Consider the following 16,299-nt stretch of genomic DNA (forward strand, 5'->3'; position numbering starts at 1 on the left):
GGGGGTTCAAAGAGGTCCCCCGCCCCCAAGACCAGCAGCTCTGAAAGTGGAAGTACTGGGACGAAAGTACCATGGAAGACAACAAGCAATCTCAGTACGGGGCCAGCCAGGGAGTAGAGCAGCCAGACGCGGAGTCTTCACTGTCTCCTCTCGCCTATGGCTGGCGTGCCTCAGCCCCTACCCTATGGGCCACTCCCATCCTCCCAAGTCCAGCAGACATGAGGACCAGTATTGTCTGAAAATGTCTTGTTTTTATTTAAGGACAAAATTGAGACATAACATATACATTTATACACGGAGAAAAAAATACCAGAAAGGAGTTTACAAAACCTTGGTCACTGCCATTATCATTCAGTGGCTCTGGGGCTGTGTAAGCTGGCAGCTTGAGGGCTGTCTCTGGGTAGCAGGTTGGCCAGCTTTTTGAGAAGTCCCCTCAGTCCACCCACCGACTCCTACCGCCTCTGGAGGACAGGGTACAGGTTTTAACCGTGAACTCCTAAGCACCCATCACAGTGACACACCTCCTTGGGAATCCCCAGGACTAGTGGAAGGTGACCTATACTCTACTTGGGAGTATGGGAGAACCCTAGAGGATTAGTCTGGAACCCTCAGAAAGGTGGCCTGAAGGATGCAGTTCTGAACTGATTCCCCCTGCCCTCCCTCTGAGTCATACAAGCTAGATATTGCTGATGGTGGGGGGCAGGGGTGGGGTGGGGGGGCAGAATCTGAGGCCAAGGGAAAGGGCAGCTACCTCTCCGGAAGAGAAGAAATCAAAACAGGACCAAATAAACCACAAGCAAACAGTCAAACCCACCTTCCTAGAAGACAGCCAAAGGCTGGCCAAGACAACTTTGGGTCGGCGTCCTCTATCCCTCTCCATCCGCAAATCCCTACCAACCCCATTGCACGTTCAGTAAGTCTAAAGAGGGAAGGTCCCCAGAGGGCACACTGGGAGGGTGCAGGGGGCCTAAAGGGCTATGAAACTGTTTGTGAGAAACATGAGGCAGGAAAAGAGGCTGGGGCAACCAGGTTAGAGGCTCTGGAAGCCCGGAGACCACTCCAGTGATCTGAGGAACAGAGTTCAGACTGCAGCTCATCTAAAGGGGAGCCCTTAGGAGGCTACCCCAGCCTGGGCAGGAAAGAAGGGCAGGACTGTGGGAGCCACAGGCTGGGTCTGTGACACCAGATTCAGGCCAGGCCTGTTGGGGAAAGAGTGGAATCTCAGGACTCCAGCAGAAATAAAACTCCAGCTGGGGTGGGCCCAGGGCTGCCAGTGATCCCAAGTGTTTACATGTGTGTCTGTATGTGTGTGAGTACATGTGTGTGTATGTGTGTAGGGAGAAGAGAACTTCAGTCCCGTTGCTTCCCGAGAGACCAAAAAATCCTACCAAACCACCACCAGAGAAGGAAAGACAGCTGTTTTTTTTCCTCTTGTGTAAAAAACAGTCCCTGTCCCTCCCGCCACTTTCCTCGGGTGGAAGGGAGAGCTGGTTGCTGAGGAAGGAGGAAGAGCCACGGGCAAGACCCTCCCCAGGTCTGTGCTGGGCATAGCCACTGCTTAAGGCACCCACGGAAAGTGCAGCTCAGAAGGCAGGTGAGAGAAAAGGCCAGGGCAGAGGAAGAGAGTCAGGAGGACTAATTCCCCTGGAAGGCTCCTCGGGCAGCAGATGAGGCGGTGCTGCGGAAGGTCCTGTTACTGAAGATGCCCTGGGAAAACTCCTCTTGGGCCTGCTGGAAGCTGGCCCCCGTCCGGCGGTACAGGGAGTGCACCTGCGGAAAGAGGCTGTGGTGAGAAAAGCCCCGCCCTGTGGGCCACCAGGAACCAAGTCATCCAGGTTATATTCCCAAGGGAGCCACCACAAACCCCAGCCTGCCTGACCTCCCACCCAGAACCTTGGAGGAAGCTGCTGGACCTTTGAGGACCCAGGAGGCCCAACTGCTGTAGTGATGAACACCCCCATGGAGAAGGCAGGAGAGAGGTGCCTGCTTCCTTGGGTTTGCAGCTGGCCCAGCACCCACCACTCACCCGCTTCAGGAGGAAGAGTGAGAGCACGGCACAGAGGGTGAAGAAGCCAGCCACCACCATCATGATGATCGACACAGCCAAGTCTTGCTTCAGTATAGACAGGGCTGCGATCCAACCACTGCAAGGGAGGAAGAGGCCGTAGGGGATGTAGTGTGATTGGGCCCCAGAGCTCCCCGTGAGGGGCTCTTCTCCAAATGGCCACTGTGTGCTGAACACCGCCCAGGCATCTCCCTGCAGAGGCCATGCCTCTGTGAAGGCCATCAGGCCCCACACTGCCCATTGGGAAATCTTTGGGCCATGTGAGGTCTGGAAGGGAGGATGTGGCTGCTGCCTTCACAGTCAGGAATAGCCCTGGGTAGAGCCTTTTCCTGCTGCTCTGGGGGTTAGGGGGGACATGGAAAGCCTGGCTACTCACTCCTGAGGGCCCCCTCTCTGGGAAGGAGAACCACTGGCCAACCCACTACATTTATCCTCTCACCTCAGCTCCTCCCACTGCGGCCCAGGGACAGCCCCTCTGCCTCCAGCCAGTCATGTCTCCTTCCTGAGCCCCAGTGTCCTCATCTATAAAGGGGATGTCCTCACATTTTCTGATTTTAAAACTTACTACAAAGCTATAGCTATCAAAACAGTACGGTACTGGCATCAGGACAGATGTATAGATCAATGGAATAGAATTGAGAGCCCAGAAACAAACCTATATATTATCGTCAACTGATTTTTTTTTTTTTTTTTTGGCCACGTGGCATGTGGGATCTTAGTTCCCCGGAAGCGTGGAGTCCCAACCACTGGACCGCCAGGGAAATCCTAATCGTCAACTGATTTTTGACAGGTGTGCCAAGACCACTGAATGGGGAAAGAATGGCCTCTTCAACAAATGGTGCAGGGACAACTGGATATCCACATGTAAAACAATGACGGGGGACCCTACTTTGACCACATACAAAAATTAACTCAAACCTAATAATAACTAAAACTACTGGATTTCATCAAAATTTAAAATCTTTGTACATCAAAGGATACTATCAAGAGTGAAAAACAACACACAGAAAGGAAAAAAAATTATATCTGATAAGCAGCTACAATGCTGAATATATAAAGAACTCAACAATAGACAACCCAATTACTAAATTAGCAAATGATATGAATAGACATTTCTCCAAAGAAAATATACAAATGGCCAAACAAGCATATAAAAGATGGCCAACATCACAATCATTCAGGAAACAGCAATCAAAACCACAATGAATTACACTTCTCGAATGGCTATAATAGAAAAAAGGAAAAAAAAGAGGAAAATAACAAATGCTGGTGAGGATATGGAGGGACCGGAACTCTCATACATTGCTATTGGGAACGTGAAATGGTTCAGCCTCTGTGGGAAACAGTTTGGCAGCTCCTCAATAAATTACACACAGAATTACCATATGACCCAGCAATTCCACCCCAGGATACATACCCAAAAGAACTGAAAACAGGTACTCAAAAACCTGTACACAAGTGTTCACAGCAGCACTATACACAGCAGCAAAAAGGTGGAAACCCAAATGTTTATCAAGCGATGAGTGGATAAACAAAATGCAGTATCTCCAAAAACAATGTAATATTATTTAGCCATAAAATGGAATGAAGTAATAACATGAACCTTGAAATCATTATGCTAAGTGAAAGAAGCCAGGCACAAAAAGCCACATGTTGTATGATTCCATTTATATGAGATGTTCAGAATAGGCAAATCCAGAAAGACAGAAAGCAGCTCAGTGGTTGCCAGGGGCTCAGGGAACAAGGGAACGAGGGAATGAGGAGTGATTGCTTAATGGGCATGGAGTTTCCTTATGGGGTGAAGCAAATGTTCTGGAACTAGACAGTGGTGATGTTTGCACAACACTGTGAATGTACTAAATGCCACTGAATTGTACATTTTAAAATGGTTTAAGTGGTAAATAAAATGATAAATTTTACGTTATGTGTATTTTACAATCAATAACAAAAAAGGGAGGGGGGATTATATCCACCCAATCGGGGGGGTTCTGAGGTGAGATGAGAAAGGCACTGGGAGGCTGGAGGCTGCAGAGCTCATCCAGGCAGGGCAGTGAGTGGCTGAGCCAGGACCAGAACTCAAGCCTTCTGGCTCCCAGTCCGGGGTATAAACAGCAGTTATTAATCACAGCCTTTTACCAGGACCTCACTTAGGGTAATGAGTAATGAAACTGGGTCACCAGTCAAAGAGAAAAGGGGCCAGATTAGAAACAGCAAGGTGAGAAGGAAGAGGGGTGGGGGGAGGGCAGCGTGCACTTGCTCCAAGTGCGAGCTGAGTCACCCCTCCCCACCACTCTGGACTTGCCAGCTCCACTGGAGGGAGGGGACCAAAATAGTACAGCCCTTCCAGGCTCAGGCTTTCAGCCAAGTGCCAGCCTGACCTTTCTGTAATGTTCCCTGTGCACTGGAGCACAAAGGAAAACATCAGCCATTGGCTTTTCTTTTTGAGACTAATTCTGAGCTGAAGACTGCAGTAGCCAGGACACTCAAGCCAGCTGTGCTCAAGGAGCGCAGCCAGAAGGAGCCAATTCACAAGGGGCAAGGGCTCCATCTCCTGAGATGACAGGGCCTCTGCAAAAAGTCACAGCTCACAGTTTGCAAAGGCCAGGACACCCATCAGCAGCTGCCCAAACCTCAGGGCTTGTCTGGGGCCTATGAGAGTAGCACCAGCCTCTAGGAGGCCATGGCAGGAGAAAAGGAAGAGGAGGCCATCCCGGGCAGGACACAGCCCTGGCAGCCTAAGGATTCAGGCCAAGTCAACTCACAATGCCCCAGAAAGTGGTGAGCAAGGCAAGACAGTGAGTGTAGGTTACCAGTGAAGAAGTGGACAGGGGCACGAAGGCAGACCCCAGCTGACCCACCGTCCCCTCTCCCTGCCACGGTGGAAGATGGGTCATCTGTGGGGGCTTTCTAGGAGCAGAGAAACAGGGCACAACTCCCTCTGTGCTACCCCAGCTCTCACCTGTCCCCCAAGCTAGGGATGCCGACCAACTGGATGATGTAGATCCCTATTTGACAAAAAAATACAAAGAAGAACACGAAGAAGCTGAAAGAGTTGTCAGACCTGTGGAGAGAGGGGGAAACGAGAAGTCACAAGAGGGTTTGGGGCTCATTCCTCAGCCTTCCTCACTTGCTATGACACCTTCCTCGCTAGGAGCCAGGAGGTAGGATGCTAGTAGAAAGAGCTCCAGCGGGCCAGCCACACTGTCCATAAGGACACAGGCACTCACCACCATAATCAAAAAGGGCTTGCCTTCCACTGCCTTCCAATTTAAGGGGTCAGTGCTTGACTGCTTCCTCAAAGAACTAATAAACTTGCTCACTCCAAGGACAATGTAAACAGCCTAACAGTCCATTTCCTGGAGTACTTATTTGCATTATAACAGGGAAGAAAATCTAAGCCTGTTATAAAGATGATAAATCTTTTATAATAGAACTGTAGTCCTGGGCAGAAGAAAAGGTATTTGGGGAGTAGGGAATATCAGACAAAACTGGTGTTTTGAGTACTTCCATCTCGGTGTCCTGGAGGGCAAGAATACAGTGAGTGCATATTCAGTGAGTGCAACCCTGCTGAGTGCATGGGAGGGTTCAGCCACTTGCCCCGCCCCCTCTTCCAGGGGCCTGCTGGGCTCTGTCCTGAAAGCATCAACTCTGAGGCACAATTCTAAAGCCCTAGGGGGTTGTGAGGTGGATTCATTCATGTCCACAGAATCGACTCTAGGTCAACCGGTCAAATACTGGCACTCAGCGATGCTCAAGAGTTATTGGGGAGGTGGGGGAGGAGCAGAAATGAGCATGGAGGGGTAAGCCATTGAGAGCTTATCCGACTCCGTCAGACTCTGTCTATCAGAGAAGTCCCACTTCTATCAGAGAAGCACACCCTCTTCCCAGTGACTAAAATCCCACCGAACCAGACAAACTGGGAGCAGGGGGAAGGCAAGTAAGGCTCCTGATTTCCTCTCTAGGTCTCCTGTGTCTAGTCCAAGGACAGGGCCCAGAGCAGACCTCAGGTACAACTGAGGAAAACAGCTTTCCTGTCTGCTCTCACTATGGGTTGAAATGGGAAAGTGAATTTCCCCACCAATCCGTTCTGCTCTAAGACTGGGATGGGGCCCCAGGGCTTATGGCCCTTGGCCTGCGACCGGGGATGCCAGCTTCACCCCTTGCCCCAGCCCCACTCACCTAAAAGCCTTGTAGATGGGTCGGTACCAACAAAGGAAGGCACAGGGGGTGAAGATCACAAACCACAAGATCGAGAGGCCAAAGTCTACTCCCTTGGAGGTGTCGACTAAGAACCAGGCCAGGCAGGCAAGCAGGTTCAAGAACAGGGTCACTGAATGCACTGGGAAAGGAGAGGGGAGAGATAGAGAGGCTTGTACCAAGGTGACTGAAGGCTTCCCCAACAAGGCAAACCACCCCCTGCAAAGGAAAAGAAGTCCAGGCTATGAGGGCATCTGCAGAAATACTAGAGGACCTCAGTCTGTACATCGGTGGGGTTAGTTCCCAAATCCTGGTTTTCTGCGACCTTAAAACCAGGGACCAAACCAAGTTCCTAAGAGACGATGGAACAGCGTAGGTGTATGAGGAATGGCAGTGGAGGGGCAGATGCAGACCCAAGGGCTGACCCTTGGGGAATGAAGTCTTTCTCTCAGCAACTCTTTCCCCTGGTCCTGCACAGCCCACAATGGAGCTACAGGAAGTCTTTTATCCTCACTCCTAGGAGCTGAGGGGACTGTGGGGAGGGGAGGCCTTCACCTAAGGAGGGTCCTTTAGTGCAGTGAGCTCTGCAGGAACTCAGAAGCCTCCAGCTAGTCCCACTCTACCCGATCCATGGTCTGGAGTGGCCCTTGAGGGGAGGTTCCTAGGACAGGCAGCAGACTATAGAAGGCCAATTATGTGGGCAGAAGGCACCCCCCAGCCCAGCACTCAGAAAGGCTGGAGCCCGCCAGGGAGGAGCCGCCAGAGCAGAGATAGGGCTCTTGAGTCACAGCCCATTTCACCCTGGAGCTCAAAGGGGCAGGAGCAGGACTCACACATCCAGAGATAGTAGAGCATCTTGCATATCCGCTGGTAGTCGGCAGGGATCTCTGTGGAGAAATCCTGATAGAAGCAGGGCTTGACAGGGCACCACACGGGCAGGGGCGGCCAGTTGTTCTCTCTCACTGTGTGGAAAGAGGTGAGGATGTGAGCCCAGCCTCAGCAGCAGCTTGGCGGAATGCACACACTGGCCTCATTCATGGGTCAAACCAGGGCTCCCAGAGCGGCGCCAGCAGGCGGGGCTCGGGGTCTATGGATACGGAGTGGGATGGGAAAAGGGTGATGGGACACAAATACCCATGAGCTCACTCCAAGATAATGGACCCCAAATGTACTGGGAAACACAGAGCTCAACAGCCTAAGTGATTATTTTCATTAACAACCAGACCATAAGCGCAAAGGGTCCTCATCAAGAGTAAGGAGTCCTGGGACCAGTGCCCCCACTCTATCTAAGAATTCTAGAGCTGGGAAGCAGTGTAGAAATAATCTATATCCATTAGGACTATATGGCAAGTCTCCTAACCTCCACCTTACTTGGTATTCCCCAAGGCCAATGCCATTCTAAGATGAACAGGAGTTCAGCAAAGCTCCGAGGCTGCCCCAGAACAAGAGGGCTTGGGGAACTCCCTAAGCCAAGCACGGTGGCCTCTCTTACTGTGTAAGTTGGTTACAGTGCTCTGCAGCTCCCGCTCCTTGCGTTCCAGCTCAGCTGCTTTCCTGTCCAGTTCTTCCTGCTGCCGGAGCAGGCTTGCCTGGGCTGCAGAGGCCACAGCCTGGAGGGAACAGAGGAGGTGGCGGGTGGCCAGACACAAGAGACAGTGAGACAGTGTCAGCATGAGTAGAAGTCAAGGGGCCTTGCCCCCATGCAGGGAGAGCCCAGAGTCCTAGCCCCAGGGTGTCTTAGGTACCTGAGACCACCGTAGAGAGGCCAAGGTGACCTGCCCCCTACCACCTCTATACCACCTCTGGCCCCTTAGCCATTACCAGGGCTCTTCTCTCCCCTTCATCCCTGAGCTTGAGTTAGGGTTAGGGTTATTTCCCATATTGGAGTCCAGGCAAAGTTCAGTTAAAGTGATTTCTGGAGTAACAGCAAAGGGAAAAAGACCTCACAAGAAACTAACCTACAGCCAGAAACCCAGAGACCCAACCCCACTTGAAGTGTGTGTGTGTGTGTGTGTGTGTGTGTGTGTGTGTGTGTGTGTGTGTAACAGTGCAAACCTGCCAGCAGTGCGAGGGGAAGGGAGATACTCGAGCGCAGCCTTGGGTACCCAGAGCCTCGGGGATCTATGTTTAAGCACCACCCCCCACCCCACCCCCAGGAGCTGCCCAGAGGTCCACCTGAACTGTTACCCAGTATAACCCAGGACAGCCCTTTAGGTTTGGCCCTGCCTCGCCTGGCTTTCATGGCATGAAGAGTCCAAGCTTTCTCCCTCTCCAGGCAGAGCTGGGCCTCTGAGTGAGGCAGCTAGGATACTACACGTGAGGCTGAATACGGCTGGGCTTGGGTCTGGTGTTCCAGCCCAGGGCCCTGCTCCCCCTGTTGGGACCTGGTTCCTCCTGAAGTCTACAGTCCTCTTTAGGGAGCAGGTATCAAACAGGTCATCTCACAGGATGACAAGGCAGGCATACCTGCACATACGTAGCTACGCGCGTGCGCTCTCTCTCCAAAAGGCGTTCTCCAAAGAGCTAAGGCTACCTTCAGGAGGTAAACTTCAGGCAGTGGGGGCGGAAGAATTGACCACCCGAAACCACGGGGAGGGGCTTAGCCTCCTCTCCCAAGTCTGCAACTTCAGCTGAGTAGGACCAGGTCCCTACGGCCCACCACCCAGCCGAACAGCAAAGTCACCCCTGCCCCTAAGCCTTGCCTCACCTCCACAGGGTTCTAGGGCCATGGGTGGGGCTCAGGGGCCCAGGCAGGGCAGAACGTTCAGAGCAAGTCCAGTCAGACGGTAGGGGCAGCCTGGGGCCCGCTAGAGTCCACAGCCCAGCTTGGGCAGGCTCCAGGGGCCTTGCCCTCACTCTTGCTCATCTATACTTTGCCTACCTTCGGAAGGTTTCACATGTAGCTGTCTCTGAGAATACTATCTCCTCCTAGTAGCATCTGCCTCTCTGAGAGCTCGCTCACTGCCAGAAATCTGGTAGGCAGGAACTTGCTGGCCTGTCTAAGCAGGAGCTGCAACATACAACTCCACTGTGGGCCATACTCACCGGGGGCAGTGAGGAGCGTGGGGTAGGGCAGTGAGGTATGGAGGGGAGTGTCGGGCACAAAGCAGAAAGATTCACAGTATTTGGTGAAGGGACAAAGGAAAACAGGAAGGTGGGCAGGAATAAATGAGGTTAAAAAAAAAAAAGAAGGAGGAGGAGAGAGAGAGAGGGAGGGAGGGAGAGAAGAGAGATTCTGGGCCCTGTGTAAGAGAGAACAAACCGAAGGCCCAAGGAGGGTGTGGAACGGCACAACAGGATCAAATGCTCTCTCTGACACCAAGGACCCTGGCCTGGTGAGTAGAGCTTATTTTGGGTGGTGGAAGTAGGGTGGAGGAGAGTATATTGGGAGACGATATAGGTTGGCAGAGCAGACTCTCCATCTGCAAGTGACCAACTTCCAAGAGATGATCCAAAGGGCCCTGAAAGGGAAGCCAGGGATGAAAGCCCTCTGCCCACCCCTCAATCTCAGGGCTCAGCTACTGGTCTGGGTGTGCCCCTTTCTGGAAAGGAGGAGTCACAGGGATCCCGTCAACAGTACCTGGGGGGTTGGCTGTGTTGGCTCCACTGAGGGCTGGAGAACTGCCGGCTGCGAGGGCCCAGGGTGCTGTGTGACAGGAACCGTTGTCGCTGCATTTGTCTGCACGGGGCAGATCAGAGGAGGGAGGTGAGTGGGCCTCCACTAGTTGGCCATGTGGGGACAAACCCATAGCAGGGTGAGTGATATGCCCCTGCCTGTGAGGGGCACTCCCTCTGGGCCTTCCCTGGGCCTCCTTCTGCAGCTTCTTGGCCAACGAGCCTCAGGCTCTGGGCGATGTGATGCCTAACCCAGACCCCTGCTGGATCCAGAGCTCCCCAGCATCGCCTGGCCCTGTTCTGGGAGGGGCCCAGATCACGGACCCCAGGGGGAGAATGGATGAGTTCCTCATCCTTGCCCCACCCCCCTGAGTTCACATTAGGACTGTCCCTTTGAGGATTGCAGCTATTCTGTCTCTGTCTCTGCCAAGTCTCCTTACCCCAGAGACGCCAGCACCACCCAGAGGACCCAGGGACTCAGAAAGAGGGCATGCTCACCAACCTCGGAGAAGGGGTTGAATTCAGCCAGGCCTCCTTGTGGCGCATTGGTCAGCTGGGTCACAGAGGGATCCTGAGAAAGTGAAAAAGAGCCATTAGACGCTAGGGAAAAGGGAGAACCTTGGTGAGGCAGAGGGAGATCACCATCTCTTGGCCCCTCCCAGGGACACCTGGCTGAAGTAAGGCTGCTGATGGCCCTTCCTAGTGCCCTGGAAAGCCTCTCCCGAAGGCTCCTATGCCCAGCCTCTGCCACACCACAGCTGCAATCGCTTTTCCCTTTCTGGAAAAGGAGCGGTTCAGCCCAGATGACTTCCCGGAAGAGACCCAGAGCAAGGTCTACACTCTGAGGCATGGGAATACACACCACACAAGTTCCTATTAGTGCCCTTTAGAAATTCAAAACGGTTAGGGAATTCCCTGGCACTCCAGTGGTTGGGACTTGGCGCTTTCACTGCTGGGGCCCGGGTTCAAGCCAGTGAACTAAGATCGGGGAACTAAGATCCCACAAGCCACGCAGCACAGCCAAAAAAAAAAAAAAAAAAAAAAACAAAGAAATTTAAAATGGTTTATAGTATTTACCTCCAGGGAGGGTTTGGTTTTTTTTTTGGAGGGGAAGCAGGTGGGGGAGGCGGGTAAATGAGGTGGTGTGGATGGATATGTACTTTTCACTTTCTAACCTCTTTGTACTGTTTTATTTATTATTTTACAGAAAACATTTATTCCTCTTATTTTTTAAAGGACAGTTTAAGATTCTGGAACAAAAACATGCTGCTGGCTGCCAGTGCTAATTTTATTAAATCATGCACACTTGCTAGGAATACAGATATGAAGGACTCAGATGAAAAGCCAAGAAATTGTTTTGGGTTTTTTTTTTCCAGATTCTTTTCAGAAAATGCAAAAATGTCCTCAGAACACAGCCTTTTCCCGAGTTTTCAATCTTCCCTTTCCCATCTGATCTCTGCCGAGGCCAACCCTTCATGCTGAGGGCCTCACGCAGGGATCTCCGCCACCCTCTCCACCAGAGCAGCTTCCGTGCTGGCCTGAGGCTGGGCTGTCTTCATCCTGCCCCTCACCCAACAGAGCTCCTGTACACTCCCTCCCCTTCCCCATACAATAGCATGGGGCTCAGGTCCAGCTGGACAGAGATGCCTCTGAGGGAAACAGCTGCCACCAGACTCTGCCAAGGTCCCCATTATAAGGCCTCACCTAGGCTCCCCTGTCTGTACACCTCACCCCTAGTCCCTCACTACTGGTCCGGATGCTCCTGTCCTTCATGCCCAGCTTCCCCTCCAGCAGGAAGCCTCCATAGATTGGATTCTTAAACACGTTAACAACAGACAGACCCTCAGAGAACCACCCCTCAATTTTTAGATGTGGAAACGGATATTCGCCACAGTGCAGTACTTGTCCTAGGTCTCAAAATGGGAGCTGGCTTGCTATTCTGAACATTTATAGAGCCATGGGTCAGCACCGAACATACCTTTTTCACACACACTAACTTCCTACCAAGGCCGTCAGCTCCTAGAAGGTGAGCCTGTGTCTGCAGGGTCCCAGGGCCTAGCCCAGCCCCAACTCACTTCCCGTCTCTGGATGGTCCTTGTCCTCTGCACCTCACCCAGTCTCCTCTGCAAAGAGGCAGTGTGGCTGTGCCCTTTCTGCTGGACACCATCCCTGCCTGGTGGCTCCTGCAACTTGGACAAAGTGACAAGGTGAGGCTTGAGAGGCCACCTGAAGTTGGCGAACTGGCCTTGAGGTTGTTGGCTGAACATCTAGCAGATTTAACCCAGAATTACTGAGCTGCCTTCCTGCATGAAAGATCTGGGGCTCAGTATCTGTTCCCCTTTCAGACTCTACAGACATCAAGCCACAGCAGAGAAAGTGAGCTGCAGTCACTGAAATTAGATCCACTGTCCAAGGAACTTGAGTCTGTCACTACAGGACAAGGACAGCAGGGCAGCTCCGGCAGCAGTTTCAGGAGCCAGCGCACATGCCTGGCTGTGGTACGCATGTTTAATAGGCAGCCTCCAGAGCCATGAAGAGACGTCATTTCCTTTACCAAGGTCAGCCAGAAGAGGATTCTGGGAGGCAGGGGGACTGACTACCCTATCCATAGTGACCCCTCCTCCTTTCCCTAAAATCTTAAAAAAATCGGCCCTGGACCCTCACCAGGCTCACCACAAACAAATCCTGTCTCCTCTAACAGGCTATAAACTCTGTAACCAGGTGTTTCTGGATCTAGTTCATATTTCTGGCTCCCCAGTGCTTGGTGAAGAGAGCCTGATGCAAGCAGAAGCTCAGGTAATGTCTGAGAATAAGTGCTAGATGCTGCAGGCCCTCCTCTGCTTTCTCCAGGAGCTACTGCCCAAATGCTAGGGCACACAGAAGGGGAGGGCCACTTGCATCACAGCAGCAGCCCTGGGGCCCAGGGGCACCTTGCCTGGGAAAAGGAGCCTGGAACACTCTGGGAGACACGGGTACTTTCCACCTGAGGAGACCTAGGCTCTTTCTGAAAGATGTATATGGCTTCAAGAGAGGCTGAGGCCTGGTGAGAGAGGGAGGGAAGAAGAGGGACAGACAAGGGAGCAGACATTTACTGAGTGTCTACCATGTGCCAGGCTCATCACACAGCAATGCTACTGTGGAATTCTAGTCATCCCAGAACTGGCCACTGTGTCAAGCCACCAGAAAAGAAGCTTCTACCAGGTTCTTTTTCAACCTGGTTCCTCGACAGAATTAAGCCCCACTGCCCCAAGACATCCACTGTCTGCAGTGACTTGACTTCTCTCCTGCACATCTAGAACAGTCCTGGTTATGTTCCATCCTTGGGAGAATGGAGAAAACACTAGCTCCACTCAGCTTCTGTGTTCCACAGCTCAGCTGAGCAGCACTGGCTGAGAAAAGCTACAACGCACCTCCTCATTCAACCTCACAACCATCCTGTTGTGAGGGGAAGTTCCCAGCTCAGAGAGGGGAAGTAGCTCATCCAAGACCTCAGGGACTGTAGTGGCTGAGCCAGATTTTGTTTTTGTTAGTTAGTTAGTTAGTTATGGTCACGTTGGGGCTTTCTCTAGTTGCGGCGAGCGGGGGCTACTCTTTGTTGTGGCGCACAGGCTTCTCACTGCAGTGGCTTCTCTTGTTGTGGAGCACGGGCTCTAGGGTGCGCGATTCAGTAGTTGTGACTCAAGGGCTCTAGAGCGCAGGCTCAGTAGTTGTGGCACACAGGCTTAGTTGCTCCGCGGCATGTGGGATCTTCCCAGACCAGGGCTCGAACCCATGTCCCCTGCATTGGCAGGCGGATTCTTAACTACTGCGCCACCAGGGAAGTCTCTGAGCCCAATTTTGAATCCAAGTCTGTCTGTCTCCAAAGACACGAGTGGTAAACCTGAGTGGGCAGTGCGTCCCCAAAGCCTGGCTTGGGGGCTGACCAACGGAAGGTGTTCAGTCAACGTGGGGTTGAGGGGTCGAGGGATGCTGACAAGGGCACCGTGAGTGACTGGGACGACTGCTTCTGCTCGGCTCTTTATTCCCAGACTTCAGAGCAGTCTTTCCTGGCGAACACCCCTGGTAGGACACAGGCAGAGAATCTTGCAAGTAAGGACCACAGTGACTGGCCTGAATGAGGACCCTCAGATTTTACTCCAAGTCACAAGTAAGAAGTCAACAGCAGCAACCTTCCTTCCCACTCACCCAGCAACAGCTGGCTCACAAATGGGTCAAGTAGTTATTTAAAAGCATGGTGAGAGCTAAGTTTCAACTACAAAGAAGTAACCTGACACTCCCTCAGTGCCCAAAGGACTCAAACTGGTTAATGCCCTTTACTGAATTTATAACAAACAGAACGCTCCTGATCTCAGTTCTTTTCACTCTGCAAGCAGTCACAAACAGTGTGAGGGACACACCAAGAGGAAAAGGACGCAGCTATTGCCCTTCTGGAGACCAAAATCTGGTAGCTGAGACACGTGCACACAGCACGGGAGTAAAAACAGGAGGGGAGAGGAGGGGAGGGGAGAGGAGGCCCAGGCGGGCTTGGAGAAAGGCACAGTTCCAAGAGGAGGGGAGGAAGGGGAGCAAAGGCCCAGTCAGAAAGCTCAGGCCACCACAGCTGCGGGGCAAAGGAACACTCCGTGGAGCTGGAGTGTGAGGGACTGAGAAAAAGACGCAGCACAGCTAGGCTGCAACTCTGCCAGGGAAGGGCCTTGAAAAACACACTTGCTTTCACTAGTTTGGCAACCCCTTTCCATGCATCTCCCAGGTCCTGGCTGTGCTCGAGTTTACTGTGACTCTTCCTTGCTTTCCCACCCTACACTCCACCCAGGCTCCCAATGTGAGATTTATTACAGGCTCCAAATAAATACATTAAATAAATACCTCATGGACTAAAAGAAACTCGGCCACTTTCTCTGGGAGGCAGAGAGTCACCAATACTTTGGAACCTCTGTGAAGTCCTATTTGCTTTAGCGACAAGGCTGTGTGTCATAGAACAAGAAGGGGCAGTCATCGCCAGATCGGCTGGCTGGGTCCCAGGCGTACAAAGAGCCACAGTTAACCTTGGTACTCTCTGAGCCAGAGCCTGAGAAGCCATCCAAAGGAAACATGAGGAAAATATGTAAAAATCTGTATCTGCAAATGTATTCATTGCACCAGTATTTACAACAGGGGAAAAAAAGCAGGGAATGACTTAAATATCCAGTGACAGCGAGCACAAGTACATTTTGGTGCACATCCCCTCAATGGCCTAAAAAGACACTAAAAATCACAGCTATGAACACAGGGCAGCAATAGAGAAAAGGCTTGGTAATATGAATATCAAATGACAATTCTGTCGGAAGTACTCATATAGAAAGTACATCAAAATAACAATGGTTGTAAAAGACTGGTAGAAATATGGATGATTTACTTTGTTTTACCAATTTTCTATAATGTGATTATGTTATGTTTATGTTAAACACACACATACACCACGTACACACTTATTTTTAAAAAGAGAGCCTGAGAACCCACCGAATAAGCAACATGCACCTTGGGGGCTCCCTCCCTGCCACAGCAGTGATGTACAGAAGCACCCAAAAAAGTGAGTCTAAGTCCCCGGCCTGGCATTGAGGCCCTCCCTGACCTGGCACCAGCTCTCCTCTCGGCACAGCCTGTCCTCAATCAAACGGAGCCCCCGCCATCTCCTTCCACCTCGGTCTGTTTACTCCCTACACAAACCATTCCACACCAGCACAGGGCAAGGGCACAAAGAAAAAGCCTTGGTTCCTGCCCCCAAGAAGCAAATAGCACAGAGAACACAACAGAAGCCAGGGCAAGAAGTGACAGCACGTTATCAGTGCTGAACAAGGTGCGGGCAAGTGCAATAGGCTCGCAGAGGAGGGAGTGAGGAAGCTGTCTGGAGACTCAGGGAAGGCTTCACTGAGGTGGCATCTGAACTGGATCTTGAAAGAGGAAAGAAATTTAGCAAGCACTAAAGAGGAAGAGAAGAACAGCATTTGCAAAGACACAGCATCTTTAAAAAGAGCTTGCGTGTGTTCAGGGAGAAGGTTCTGGAGGCAGTGGGGCGAAGTGCGTATATACAGAGAGGAGCACCAGGGACCCAGCCTGCAGAATAGGTCAGGCCGTACTGCAGGAGTTCAGACTTCACCCTGTGGGCAACGTGGACAACTAGAGATTGTGAGCAGTGATCACCTCTGCCAGCAGTGAGGAGAGTGTGATGTGTAGGGAAGGAGGATGGTGGGAAGACTGGCTGGGACACAAGAATCCACGTGAGTGATAATAAGGCCTGAACTAAGGGATGACTCTGGAGATAGAGAAGAGGGTATGGGTTCCAGAGACCCTTCTCAGGTAGGTGGTACAGGCTCGGCCACTCCCCGGGTATGGAGTTACTGCAGGACAAGACAAGACGGGGAGAGGAGGGGAGGGGGAGGGGG

The 16,299-nt window shown here is 52.0% G+C and overlaps 1 protein-coding gene across 1 annotated transcript in view; it reads right to left on the bottom strand.

Annotated features, from left to right (window-relative positions):
- Nucleotides 1–231: 231 nt before the first annotated feature.
- Nucleotides 232–16,299, bottom strand: part of SCAMP2 (secretory carrier membrane protein 2) — a 26,350-nt gene continuing 10,282 nt past the window's right edge. Inside the window, exons 2-9 of the mRNA XM_029238926.1 lie at nucleotides 10,380–10,448; nucleotides 9,843–9,941; nucleotides 7,755–7,872; nucleotides 7,096–7,224; nucleotides 6,245–6,404; nucleotides 5,025–5,126; nucleotides 2,027–2,144; nucleotides 232–1,770 (exon numbers count right to left, since the gene is read on the bottom strand). Coding sequence (XP_029094759.1) covers nucleotides 1,636–1,770; nucleotides 2,027–2,144; nucleotides 5,025–5,126; nucleotides 6,245–6,404; nucleotides 7,096–7,224; nucleotides 7,755–7,872; nucleotides 9,843–9,941; nucleotides 10,380–10,448 — 930 coding nt within the window. The 3' untranslated portion in view covers nucleotides 232–1,635. The remainder of the gene's footprint in view (nucleotides 1,771–2,026; nucleotides 2,145–5,024; nucleotides 5,127–6,244; nucleotides 6,405–7,095; nucleotides 7,225–7,754; nucleotides 7,873–9,842; nucleotides 9,942–10,379; nucleotides 10,449–16,299) is intronic.

The sequence above is a fragment of the Monodon monoceros genome, unplaced genomic scaffold, assembly GCF_005190385.1.
Source record: "Monodon monoceros isolate NGI ecotype Baffin Bay Population unplaced genomic scaffold, NGI_Narwhal_1 Super_Scaffold_21, whole genome shotgun sequence".
In the NCBI taxonomy this organism is placed as follows: Eukaryota; Metazoa; Chordata; class Mammalia; order Artiodactyla; family Monodontidae; genus Monodon; species Monodon monoceros.